The 14,595-nt window shown below is 36.7% G+C and overlaps 1 protein-coding gene across 1 annotated transcript in view; it reads left to right on the plus strand.

Annotated features, from left to right (window-relative positions):
- Window positions 1-1,888: 1,888 nt before the first annotated feature.
- Window positions 1,889-14,595, plus strand: part of LOC105035731 (uncharacterized) — a 39,647-nt gene continuing 26,940 nt past the window's right edge. The window contains 2 exon segments of the mRNA XM_010911401.4: window positions 1,889-2,210; window positions 2,213-2,399. Of these exon segments, the coding sequence (XP_010909703.2) occupies window positions 2,171-2,210; window positions 2,213-2,399 (227 nt within the window). The 5' untranslated portion in view covers window positions 1,889-2,170.

A 14,595-nucleotide genomic window follows, 5' to 3' on the forward strand; every position in this document is an offset into this window, starting at 1 on the left:
TGTTTTCAGTGATTTAGGCCAGAGGTTCGGCTTCTACCCATTTGGTGAAGTAGTCAATAGTAATCACTATAAATTTTTTCTGACCAGATGCCGAGGGAAAATGACCAAGTATGTTAATTCTCCATTGTACGAAGGGCCATGGTGTTACAATTGATGTCAACTGACTAGCCAGTTGATGTTATATATTTGCATACCTTTGACATGGTTCACACATTCGGACAAGTTTAGCTGCATCTTTTTTCATAGTGGATCAATAGTATCCTTGTCGCAGGACTTTATAAGCTAGAGATTTATCCTCAAGTAATTTTCACAAATTCCTTCATGTACTTCTTTAAGTGTATAGTCAGTATCTGTAGATCCCAAACACTTTAGCAAGAAAATTGAGAAAACCTTTTGTAGAGATGACCATTCATTATTACATATTGGAAGGCCATCCATCGAAGTCGTTTGGCTTCTGAAGGATCTGCAGGAAGAATCCTATCGATCAAGTATTGGATGATCGGATCCATCCAGCTTAGTTTGATAGTGAGCTGCAATACTTCTTCGACTTTATCGATACTCGACTGTTCGAGGTATTCAACAAATGTCCAACCCAATGAGTTGAAAGTGATAGTAGCCAATCGTGAAAGTATATCGGTCTGAGTATTTTTGGTTCTAGAAATGTGAAAGATCTCAAAATATTTCAAACTCGCTGTAAGAATATTAAAAATGGAAGGGCATTGTCATTAATTTTAAAGGAGAATCATATTAACAAAGAATGAGTACATTTTCATGTCAGAAGAAAGTGAGAGGGAAGGCCCAAGGCATGCTCACACGGTGAATTTTCATTCCATGTCACTCCAATTAGGAAAAGGGCTCATGCTTATTTTCACTCTTTTGTTACTCCTTGCCACTCCAAGGGTCTTTTTATTTCCGTACGACTCAGTGGGTAGAAATCATGCAACTTAAGTAAACAATAGATTTTTCAGATTTCGATTACCAACTAAAGTATCAAAATTTGCATATCTTAGTCATACAAAACCTTTATGATATGATGAAAATATTAAGTGGAAAAAACATTCACCATGTAAAATTTGCATATCATGTTCCCATGTACCGCACCAATCCGGAAAACTTGTGCTCTCAGCGGGGAGTACAGTGGTGCTGGAAACAACACTCGCACAACATCTGTGGTATGATGACCATCACATATTACCTCATTTTCCTATCTATTTGGGCAGCTTATTTTCTCAAGCAAAAAAGCAAGTCCAAACAAATGATTGTGATTGGAACACGTGCATGTGCGCGTGTATATATATATAGACAAACGTGCGCCCCTCCTTTTATATATATATATATATATATATATATATATATAGAAAGAGGGAGAGAGAAGTAGAACATCCATAAAGCTAGATCCTCTTTCGAGATAAGACACCGTTATAAAATTAGTCTCCATCCGTCCTCCATCTTGATCAATTATTGATATCAAGATCGGGAGCTATCCAACAACACTTGACAACTCATGTAAATGATCTTCGATGAACCTTCATCTTAGGTTCCCAGACCAGATAATCTCTGAGATTGTTCAATAATATTCGGATTATAGATATGACCCATAATCAACATCCATGATTAACAATCCAAGTTATGGAATAGTGCATAAATCTCAATGATCTGTCAGGTAGTTGCCTCCTAAATAGTAACGGTCTACTGGTATTTGATGTAACAATCTACAATATTCTCTAAACATAAAAGAGATAGGTAGAGGATCTTTAAATAAAATTTGGATTTTTGAGTGAAATAATTGGATATTTTTATTTTTATTTTTTTATTTAATAAATTATTTTTTAAATTTTAATTGACTCAAACATGAAGGATTTGAATATGTTCTGACAAACAAATTTTACTCGCGGGTCTGCCGACCATGGCGGATGGTTTGCATCCTACCGACGTTCGGACGTTGGAGCTCAGCGGCAACAATATATAAAATTTACGCTGGTACTCCGGCACACGATGTGGCCAAAAACAATTGGCTCGGTGTATCAAGCGAAGGTTGCAATTTCTCATTTTACGGGCACCTCGCGAGGCAATGATTCCATTCATTCCCGGTATTCCATCGCAGGTTGATTTCCCTCCTTGGCGGAGCCTTATTTGTCGGGCGTGTGGATGAGTACGCGAATTTCCATTGATGTTTCCGTGGCCTCAAAATAGAAAATCCCACTTCTCATTCTCCCCTTCCTCTTGCTCTACATGCTTGGGGCATCCGCGGTGACGGCGAAGAATATGGAACTGGAGGAGGTGGACCTTCTCGACCCCACCCCTGACATCCACGCCCTCTTCTGCCACTACAACCCCCTCTACTTCGAGGATGCCCTTGGCGCCTGCGTCGTCAAATGGAGCTCTCCTCGCATGACCAGGTCTCCCCTCCCCACCCCCCCTCTCTCTCTCTGTGTCCTTGCTTATAATCTCACGGTGGCCTATTGCTATACTTCACAATGAAGCTGACTGTGGGTATTTGTAATTTTAATCCACCATTGCGAAGTTTTGGAGTTGTTAGCAACTCCGCAAATTTGGGTTGCTTGTGGATTTCAGAACCCACTCTTCATTTCATGGACTGCCAAGCTTTCTTTGAACAGGAATGCCAGTAATACAGCATAATTTCGCTGAAAATTTTGTGTTTTTATTTATCTGTTACTTTATATCGGATGGTTAAATCTTAACCTGCTTCAGATGAGGTGTTGGAGTTGTGAATTACACCAAACTATATGTTAATCCCCATATTGCCAATGAGTACCTAAGCAGGTAAGATAGTGACGCTTGGTGGCATTATGCTAACCAGGAAGAATTGTTTGCGTGTAGTCTGTGCTATGTGTGGTTCTGTTATCATTTCTTTGACACTGAAGAATAAAAGAGTAGAACAAAGTTATTAACTCCATGAATGCTTGTTATGGAGGAAGTAAGATGAATTTGACTGGACTCTTCTGGGAAAGGGTAATATATTTTTGTTTGTGTTTTAGATGCTTATGAACACATCGCCGGTAAGCATGAGAGTGAGGAGTCGAAGTTGTACCTAATTTTGTCTTCTTTGAGTACTAAGCATAAGAGTGAGGATTTGAAGTTGTGCCTAGTTTTGTCTTCTTTGAGTGCTATTTAGGAAAATAAAGAATGTCACTGGAGGATTTTTCAATTGATGAGCTTTGGTAGGTAATGGTCTGCTTCTACTGGAGGATTTACTAAGATCCTATGTTTCCTATATTCATAATGGTTCACCTGGATGCCATGTTTGTTGCTATTGCATTGACCAAATAGTTTTCTCATTTTAGTTGCTATGGTCTGGATTATGCTTATGAATTTTGGCTCTTCATAAAGATGCCATGTGAGGTCTGGTGTCCACAATGCTGATAAAGCAAAGGGACAAAAAAATTATGTGCTGTTTATGTTAATATGCCTTAAAGGGACTGTGGAAAGAAAAATGAAAACAATTCACTCTCAGAGTGGAAACCAACAAACAAGCAATTGACAAAGGGACTGTTATAATGGAATATTGTGGACATCTTTTATATATCTTTTACTGAAAACTTGTCCCCAATTTTCATTTAGAAATTTCTTTTGGGGTGCAGTTTGCTGTATTTTCAAGTATTTGAGATAAAAGTAGTGTCTGAACCAGAGAAACTCCACTGTAGGATTGTCTAAAGCAAAGTTTGTAAACTAGCTCTCTGTTTCCATGTTTCTTCATTTTTGGAAGTTCAATTACAAGTTTTGGAGTTTTGGTCAAGAAAATCAAGAAAAACTCAAAAGAAAAGGAAAAAAAAAAGGGATTTGCTTATATACCCTAGATTAATTTTACCCATCCTTAATTTTCAATACATGGTCTTAATTAACCCACTTAACCAGCTATCCTTAGTTGTGGCACCTGAAGTTCCAATTAAAAGAAACCATTAGCTATGGTAATCTCTAAACCTAGAAACAATTATTAAAGGAACAATTGATATCATTATGTACTTTTTGGAGAGCCTTCCCTGGTAGTGGAAAACTAATGCTCCCACAACTTGCCCCGCTTGAGAGAACCTACTTTCTTCCCCTGTCCCATTCCACACCTCTCCTTTTCATGTTGATTATTTCACTGAGTATGCTTCTACCATGCATCTCATTAGGGACTCATAACTGTGGATTAGATTACCAATGTGGATATCTCTCACCCAACCACCTTGTCTCTTCTTCTTATATAAGGATCACACTTGCCTAATTTCTATGTATTTCTATATTTGTGTATGTGTGTTTGTGACCCAGCCATGAGTGGGTCTGCTTAGCTAGATTACCTCCTCCCCCTTATCTTTTGTGATTGGCTGGGCTTAACTTCTGAAACAAATACATAGAAGGAAAAAGGTACCAAAGCAAAGTACTTGAAAATATTGAAAAATGGAACAATTGAAGGAAAAGATGTTACAGAAATTTTAGAGCTTTTTCTTTTATAGATTCCTTATTTATGTAGTTTTATATTTTAGGATGGAATTGAGTATTGTAGCACAAGCATGCTAACGACGCGATGATGGCTCCATACTGCTATACATTTAGTATTGGAACCTGCCCATTTTTCTTTTGCTTTTTTTTTCTTTGGTGCTTAACACTCGCCAAAAAGAAAAAGAAGCAAAAAGGGGCAAATCAAAAATTTCACTTCGAATTTCGGACCTCAACATCCTGCTTCTCATGGTGTTTCACGATTAGTATTGGAAATGAACGGAGAAGTGGTGGAACGTGTGGAACCACATATTGGATTACTCCAGTGCGGCACGAAGCCGCTGACGCCGAATTTCGACGCCAAATGGCTTATTTTATAAGATATAAAAAATTATAAGTTTTATTTATATTGAACTTCCTACTGAAGGGTATTGTATCTTCGCTGCTTGGGACAAGCAGCTGCGGTGCCCTCACTTCAGGCTCGGGGGTAACCTCGCGAGTGGTCGAGTTAAGCCTGAAACGTAGAGTTTTCACTTAGTTCTTTCTTACTGGTAGAATCCCTAAGTGATTATGCTGACACTTTTATTGTGATCATAATATATTATTTATTTAACCTCGCTAGTGGTCGAGTTAAGCTTAAAACATAGAGTTTTCACTTAGTTCTTCTTTACTGGTAGAATCCCTAAGTGATTATGCTGACACTTTTATTGTGATCATAATATATTATTTATTTATCAAAATTCAATTTATTGAAAATTTTTTATTTAGCAACAATGAAGCTTTTTAATGTCCTTGCACTCAACTTTCTCTTCCATTTGGTTGATGTAAGAATTGTATTGAATTTCGGCATTTCTTTCTAAAAAATTTGATATTAAGTGATTTTAATCAAATGCATGTGATTGTAGAATTTTCTATTTAATCTATATAAAGGGTGTCACTTTGTGAATTTTTTGCATTTGATTGCAAATATTGGTCTTTATGAAGGAGTAAATATGGGCCTTTTTGGAGTCCTTAGAACCATCTAGTGAACTACTTGTCCTCCTTTTAACTCAAAGAAAAAGACTATGGAACATTGATATCATATATATTACATAAATAAAGAAATGACACCAATTTAATTCTAATTCCAGTTTTTTTACAAAAAAATATGGAAACTGGACCACGTTTGACCAAAATTGTGGTTAGTGTCTATCTTAGTTGCCAGAATTGGGAATGTTGCAGAAGTTGTTATCTAAGCAGGTTCAAGAAAATGGATAATTTAGAACACGTTACAGGAATGCTTTAGAATCAATTGTAGTTCTAGATCTTGAGGAGTCTCCAAAATGTGTACATTTCCTCGGATAGAAGATTCCTTCCAGTAACGTTTCTATCTGGTCTTGGTCAAAAGTGATCCATTTTAGCTAACATTTATACATCTTGGTTTTGAGTGTTTGAGGAAAAGCATATGTCGTTACATTTGGTTTTTTGAATGGTGAAATGATCTAGCATGAATTATTAGGTTTTGGTCAGTTTTAGCTTGTTTCTTCAATATCCTTTCTCCACTCAAAAGACTACAGAAGGAAGAACAAAGTGTTGTCATCTTTGCTATTGGATGAATGCAATGTGAAAATTTTTAGTTAATGGTCAGCTAGGGAATGCTGAAAGTAATTTTTTTTTTTTTGGGTACCAGAAAAAAAGTAAAATTTCAAAATCATGCTCATAAATGTCTTTAGCATTAAAAAGGAATCAATTATTGTGGCCTTAGCCACGATGAGTTTTGATAGAAGGTTAGCGAGTCAAATGCATAAATTATTACCTTAAAAGTGGGGTGTTATTCTCACTTATTGCTATAAACTTTTTCTAACAAATTTATCACTTAAAACTTTCCCCTTTTGGAACCGACGTCGATATCTCATATGATCCATCCTCTTTCTTTATGTAAGCCCCTCCTTGATCCTCACCTCCTCTGGATTATTGGGTCTCAACAGCAATGCCAATGGAAATGGAATTGGGGGAGGCAGATGTGTTCGGCCCAAAAAGCAATCTCCATGCCCTGTTCAGCCACTATAACTCCCTCTACTTTGAGAATGCACTCAATGCATGCATTGCCAAATGGAATTGTGATCCCATGACCAGGTTCTCTCTGTTTTTTTCCTTTTCCTTTTTTTTTTGTCCCCTCTTTGTCTTCTTGCAAACATAGCTATTGGGTTTGAAACCTGTTCGATTCATTTTTAAAATAAAAATAAAAAGCTAACCTTGTGATCAGTGGCTATTTGAAGTTTTGGTCCATCTTTAGGTGTTTTTTTTTTTTTGATTTTATTGTTTACTTTATTTGGGATCTTTACATCCATGTCAATTGAGAAGAATTTTCAAAATGCATTCATGATGTGATGGTTATTCTTGTTTTATCTTATTTATAAAGAAGTCTTTATATGTGAATTTGGCTTTACAACATTCTTCTCTAACACAATGAAGGAAAAGGGAGAATAAAAATACTAACATCATGATTGATTGGAACAATCTACTTCTAGAAAGGGCTATTGCGTTCTTGCTTGTTCTTCTCCACTTATGAATACATTGCTGAATGAATATGGATTTGAAGTTCTGTATAGATGGGTATTGAGAATGCTAGGTAAGAATGTTAAGGAACTTGGTAGATAATGTAATTCTTGGACTAAGCTTCAGTCCTTAAGGATATCTGAGCAGTTGCTCTTCACCTGTTCAATTGATGGAGGAAGGTGCTTCTTGAGGAGGGGAAGTGAGTCTTTTCTTGGAGGTTAACAATATGTGCAACATAGAATAATGATACTATGTTCATTGGAATCTCTCCAGCCTTTATATTTTTACCTTAATTTTTTTGAATAAATCCCAAGTTTTACTACATGTGGTTCGCATAGAGCTTTGGCTGTAATTTTCTCATATTAATGCCACATGAGTGGTTGTAGTTGGGTTGTAGATTTGATGTTGCTTCTCATATAGGTATCATATAAGTTTCGATTTGCAATGCTGACTTAAGAAATAGGAGAAAAATCACCTGCAGTTTATAGGAGTAGGTGTTGGTTAGAGCAAGGATTGCCGAACCATGCTGAACCAGTCGGTTCAAGGCATATCGAATGGGACCGGTTGGTCATTGGCACAGTTTAGCTAGCCGGTTTGTTAAAGAGAACTTTTTTTAAGCTTTGCTGCTCGCTTCGTAGAACCTTAAGATAAAACATATGTCAGTTAAGTGCCAAATGATTAGGTATTCTTTATGCAAATTAGTTACCTTAGAGATTCATGATCTGAAGCTCAAATTAAAGCCATGAAACAAGTAGCTACTCCTGCAATTGAGGGCTTCTTTTAAGCCAGCCCACCAAAGAATTCCGGTATAAATAAGTTAAAACATGTTTGCTGGAATCTTCATTCAATCAAGACAAATGTGATACTTAAGTCTATTCATTTTCTTGTATTTATTTTGATCCAGATATTACTTTCTTAATTTTTTTAATTTACTACCTTGAAGTCACACCTTTTTTTTTTTTGCCTTTTCCCAGAGATTGAGCATATTCTTATGTTAGGTTGCTTGCAAGCTTTACATTTCATGATCACATGACATCTTCAGATCTATCACTGGATGTTATTTTAATAGTGCCATCAAGGGTTAGTTAAACTTTAGATATTTTTATAAAATTTAGCTTATGTCTTTTTTTTTATCAATCTTGCTCTTTTGCTTTTTCACCTTGGAGAAATAGTATCTTTGTTGAGGAAAAGAATTAGAAAATCCAATAGAGTGCACCTCCCCCTCTCCAGGTGGATTTTCCTAGTCTTTGTCATTTTCCATGGGTTTGTTCCAACCATATGCACAACTCTCCATCTGATATGGTTGGTTAAGTAAGCCTATTAGCAGAAATTGATCTATGAGGAACATCTAAACTATTGTCGACAAGTTAAATCACTTCAAGGGCATCTAGGTTAGGTTTGCATGCATTATCCGGCACACCTATGATTTGTTTTTGTTTTTGTTTTTTAAATTATGATGAGCATGAATTCTTTAAAAGGTTCAACATTTTAACAGACATGCCTAATTTTAATTGTAATTGTTCTTTTTATTATCTAGTGCAATCTGATATATTTTTAACTATAATAGATAGCCAAAATCTGAGTCTAGTTATGTGGTTGGATCTCACTACTATAAAAGGGCTATTCCAGTGCTAGATAGGGATTTTAGATTTCTGTGAAAGTGAAAAGGGATGAAATCTTCTTAAATTTTCCTCAAGAGATTTTATATACTTCCATCTTCTATTTTTTTCATTATAATTGAGTATGACAACTCCAAGATATGACTACTTTATTTAATATGTTTTGAAACCTTCCTTTGTTGGAAGCTTATTTCTTCTTAAAATTATAATCTTTGTTCTCTATTTCTCATTGTTCTTTTTACACTTAAGCAACCTAGTATTTTCTAAAATGAAATTGTACTTATTACACTTCTTTCTATCCCATGCAGCATTATGCGTTGCTCTTTGTTTTGCACCTTCCCTTCATGCCATTGGCACTTGCTTTCTCTAATCTATATTCATTATTCTCTCTTTTTTTTGTTTTTCTTTTATTTTCTTTATCTTATAATCTTCCTCGTTCCTACATTTTGTATTAATTCATAACTAGTTGCAATCACATGTTTAAATAAACATGGAGGTGGTTGCATATGTCTTGTAGGTGGAGATCAAATTCAATCAGCTCAAATGGTGATCTTGTGCTACAAAGTCAAAGGATATTTTTGTTGTTCATAACTCTCGTGGTGTCTTATAACAACACAACCTGCAACTAGAAAATATGTATATATGCACATAAGTGTGACACTTGAAAATGAAACAGTTTGTTGAAGTGCTAAGTGCTATTTAGCATGGTTTTAGGTCATATTCTTTGGGGACTAATATGTAAGACTTCTTGTAGGACTTTTGGGTGTTAGCAATGTTTAAGTATTATAGGATTTATGAGACCATAAGTTTGAGAAATACTTTAACATTTAAAAGTTTAGTTTGTGGACTTGATGCCAAAAATTTGGAATTTGAAATAAAATTGAGAAATTAACTTTTTTATTCTGGAGTACTTTGAATTTTAAGTGTTTTTATTGAATTCAAATGGGAGGTATTTGTTTATCACTTGTAATGTTTTTAATAAATGAAAATAAAAATCAAAATGAGGATTTTCACTTTTATTTTTATTTTTTATTTTTTATTTCATTTATTACAAGGCAATACATGTCAACAAGGAAGTAACCCTATTGGAATATTCTGTCTTGCAAATTTCACTATTCTAAATTTTCATATACCTCTCCCTATGTTCTACTGTAATCCTTGTTACTCTTGTACTAGTTTAATTCTTCCATACCTATTATTCTGTCTTCTGGTTTGTTGTTGTGTGATTCTTTTTGTAGCTATACTGCTGTAGCGAGGCTTGCGAATTTTAAGCTACTCTATAGGGTATAGGATTGTGACATGTTTTTTAATCTCTTAGTACCATGATAACGTGGATCTTGTGCTATGTTCTACAAATCATGTATTTCATTCTTGGCCTAACTTTTAAAAGGTTTACATGTATTTTTTATATATTATGTTAATATTTGGGTTTGGAGTGGGAAGGAAGGTAGGGGATTTAAAAATCATTAATTTGATATTCATTGATCAGATTACAATCAGACTCATTTTGGAACTTAAAATTTCAAAACAGAGGTGAAGGCTAGGTTACTAGAGATAGTATCATCAGAGTACAATTCAGACCATGGAATTGACAAGATTCAAATTTCTTAACTCTATAGGATTAGATCCTGAATTATTGTGAAGTATACAAAAAAAAAAAAAAAAAGAGATTATGGAAGTCAATAATCTTGCATTAATTGCTACTACATTGTTCATTCTAGTATGTATTGCTTGTTTACTTATCATTTATGTAAATATAGTCAATCAAAATGATTAATTTAACTGAAACTTGGATTATTAGTTCTTATCAATGATTGAACAAATGAAAAAAAGGGATTAGAACTCCAATATTTAAATAAAATGATTTGGCTGGAATTTTAAGCATCTGAGATGGTGTGGTAGAAAGAACTATATAAAAATGTTATCAAGGAGTTTACACTTACAGAGGTACCCCTTCCTAGTGATAATTGACTAAGACCACTGTTTGATCAAGTGTGGGTACCACTCAGCGTGGACCTGGACACATTAGGAGGTTCTTGTCTAAATTTTGACCCCAAGCGTATCCACCCATCAATTAGGCTGGCTTTTGCTCCACACAAATGGCTTATCAAGGCTATCGATTTGGTATGTTTTGGTCAAATTTCGTGGGCTAATGGATCCGCATGTGAAAAGCTGGAGGAAGACGGGGAAAATAAGGACAATGATAGTGGATGATGGATGGAGGTGTGATGATGGTGATGGAACCACTTAGGTCAAAGGTGAAACAAGGGGCCAAGACAAAGTGATGGTAGGTGATCTTATGATTTATTGATAGACTTTATAAGCAAAAAGATTTTTCATTCTATTCTAATAAGAAATTATAAAAGATAAGCGAAAAATTATATGACCAACATTATATTATTGGATTGACTATGCTCCTCTTAAGAGGAGATGATACATACTCCTGTCGACTCCAAAATAAATTATGTGGCATCCTGAAGAAAATTTTGGAATTCATTCATGTTGAAAAAGTTCTGATACATAGGCTATATATATAGCAAGATATTGCTATTTTAGGAAAGTTTGACATTCTACAAATATCTAAAAATCAAAAAATTATTATCTACTAATTTATAGCTAATCTCCACTAATTTAGAAATACAAATCTGTCCCTACAATTAGTCCTATTTAAAGAAATCATAGAATTTTTATAATCCCAAAAATCATGGGATTTCAATCAATCCCAGATTTCCAACACTCCCCCTCAAGCTGGGGAGTAGATATTTTCCATCCCTAGCTTGCTCATAATCCTCTGAAATGTTGAACTTGTCAATCCTTTAGTTAAGATGTCTGCCAATTGGCCTTCTGTAGAAATGTAGGGAGTGCAAATCAGTTTGCTTTCAAGCTTCTCCTTTATGAAGTGTCTGTCAACTTCCACGTGTTTAGTTCTGTCATGCTGAATCGGGTTATGAGCTATGTTGATTGCAGACTTATTGTCATAATAAAGCTTCATTGGAGTCTCCCACTTAATCTTCAAATCTTCTAGGATAATCTTGAGCCATAACAACTCACAAAAACCTAGTGCCATTGAACGAAACTTTGCCTCTGCACTTGATCTTGCTACAATTGGTTGTTTCTTACTCCTTCAGGTCACCAAATTCCCACCAAGAAGGGTACAATACCCAGATGTTGATCTTCTGTCAGTAACAGATCCTGCATAATCAGCATCTGTGTATGCTTCTATTTTTATACTTGTGCCTTTTCTGAAGAGAATCCCCTTTCTTGGGCTGCCTTTCAAATATTGTAAGATCCGATATATTGCATGGAGCAAGATTTTCCATACCATGCCGAATCAGCCGGTACACATCGTATCGTACCGGACCGATGGGGAACCGGCATGATTCGATCGGTAAATTCGATACACGAGTGGTACGGAAGGAAAAAAGAGAAAAAATGAGAAAGAGAGAGAGAGAGGAGGAGAGGGAGGTGGGAGCCGTCGGAGACCGGCGGTGGCCGGTTGCAGCCGTCGGAGGACTTTCGAGCTCCGTATCACCCGATAGGACTTTCAAGAGAGCGAGAAAGAGAGAGAGAGCTCGAAGGGGGCGAGAGACCTACCGGACGGTGCCTCCGTCGCGAGGGTCCCGGTGGCCGGCGAGCTGACGTCGACGGCTTGAGGGCGGTCGAGCGGGCGGAGCCTCTCCGCGGCTCCGCCTCTTTTTTCGAAACAGACGACCGCCTGTTTCGATTTTTTATTTTTTATTTTGATTTTAAACTTATGAAGTCGGCAATCTAGTTGTTGATTTAAGAGATTTTTTAAAAAAAATACAAAAATCGTGAAGCCGACAAACTATTTGCCGGCTTCACTTAAAACTAGATTTTTTAAAAAAATTTGTGAAATAGGGACGACGCCCCTGTTTCACGCCCGCGGCGCCGCGCGCGTGGACTGCACCCTCTGGCGACCACGGTGGCCAGCCGGAGGCCGTCCGGTGGCCCTGACGGCTCCTTCCCCTCTCTTTCTCTCTCTATTTCTCTCTCTTTCTCTCTCTATTTCTCTCTCTTTCTCTCTTTTTTTCTTTCGGTTCGGATCCGCTTGCCTTCGTCGGTTCGGTATGGTACGAAATCGTACCGAACCATACCACTGGCCGACCGATATGACCGACGATACCGGTTCAGCATACCTTGGCATGGAGATGAACATCCTTAGGATTTTGCATGAACTAACTCACCACACTCACTGCGTATGTGATGTCAGGCCGCTGTGTGATAGATAGATTAGCTTCCTAACAAGTCATTGATACATGCCTTTATCAACTGGTTCTCCTTCCATAGACTCTCCAAGTCTATGATTTGGCTTAATAGGCGTGTCTGATGGTCTGCATTTGAGCTTACCTATTTCTTCTAGCAGATCAAGAACATATTTTTGTTGTGAAATAAGGATTCCTTCTTGGGACCGAGGTACTAATATTCCTAAGAAGTACTTTAATTTCTCAAGATCCTTTATTTCGAATTCTTTTGCTAAATACTTTCAAAGACCTTCTTTTTCATCTGGATCATTCCCAGTTACTATAATATCATCCACATAAACTATCAATGTCGTGACTCCCCCTGAAGTTGAATGCTTGATAAACAATGTATGATCACCCTGGCTCTACTTGTATTTTATATTCAACATTGCTTTAGTAAATCTTCCAAACCACGCCTGAGGAGATTGTTTAAGCCCATACAGTGCCTTTTTCAATCTGCATATCTGATTTTTACCCAGATTTATGCCAAAGCCAGGTGGAACTTCCATATAGATTTTCTCCTCAAGGTCTCCATGTAAAAAAGCATTCTTCACATCAAACTGCAGTAAAGTCCAATCATAATTTGCTGCTAAAGATAACAATACCTTTATGCATTCATTTTCGCCATTGGTGCAAATGTCTCCTGATAATCCACTCCATAAGTTTGTGTATATCCCTTGGCTACTAGTCTTGCTTTATACCTCTCAATGGATCCGTCTGACTTGTACTTCACCATGAAAACCCATTTGCACCTTGTCGGTCTCTTTCCAGCTGGTAATTCCACTAGTTCCTATTTTTTATTCTTCTCCAAGGCTTCCATTTCTATCCTTATTGCATGCTTCCATTCCTCTTTGCCAAGTGCCTCAGATAAGGTTTGTGGGATGGCTACATCGTTCAAACGAGTAATGAAGCTTTTGTGTGAGGTTGATAATTTTTCAAAGGACACAAAATGAGATAAAGAATGCTATGTGCACATTCTTACACCCTTTCTTGTGGCTATGGGCATATCCAAATCAAGAACAGTAGGTGATACTTTAGTAGAAGGACTTACCTCATTCTCGAGTGACGATTCGGTTTCTTGAACTTGCATAGGATTGATCACGAGCTTTATTCTTCTTGAGTAGACCTGTAGTGGCTTTGTGGGAGTGGGTTTTTAAAAAGATTAGGAGATGACTCAATTGGCAGATTAGGAGATCTCTCAATAGGTTCAGCTTCAAAAATGGGTTCTGTTTCTATTTCAGAAATGGGTTCTATTTCAGAAATGGGTTCAGTTTGCATGGGAGATGTTTTGACTAACATGGATGGTTCTTTCAAAAACAAATCCTTATCTTCTATAGATGATGTCTCCCCCTGAAGATAAGGACTAGAAAAATAGCTTTCTCGTTCAGCAAATGTGACATCAGCAGAAACATAAGTTTTACGAGTGCTAGGATTGTAGCACTTGTACCCTTTCTGGGTAGGTGAATATCCTATGAAGATACACTTGAGAGCTCTACGATCAAGTTTGCTCTGACCATGAGAGTGAATATGAACAAATGAGACACATCCGAAGACTTTAGGGGCTAACTTAGTTGACACATTGAAATCTGAAAAATACTAAGAAAGCACCTCCATTGGACTTTTAAAATCAAGAACCCGAGATGGGATGCGGTTTATTAAGTGAGCTACAGTGAGAACAGCTTCCCCCTAGAAGGTTTTCGGAACATTTTTTTGAAACAAAAGAGCACGAACAGTGG

This window comes from Elaeis guineensis, chromosome 3, assembly GCF_000442705.2.
Source record: "Elaeis guineensis isolate ETL-2024a chromosome 3, EG11, whole genome shotgun sequence".
NCBI lineage: Eukaryota > Viridiplantae > Streptophyta > Magnoliopsida > Arecales > Arecaceae > Elaeis > Elaeis guineensis.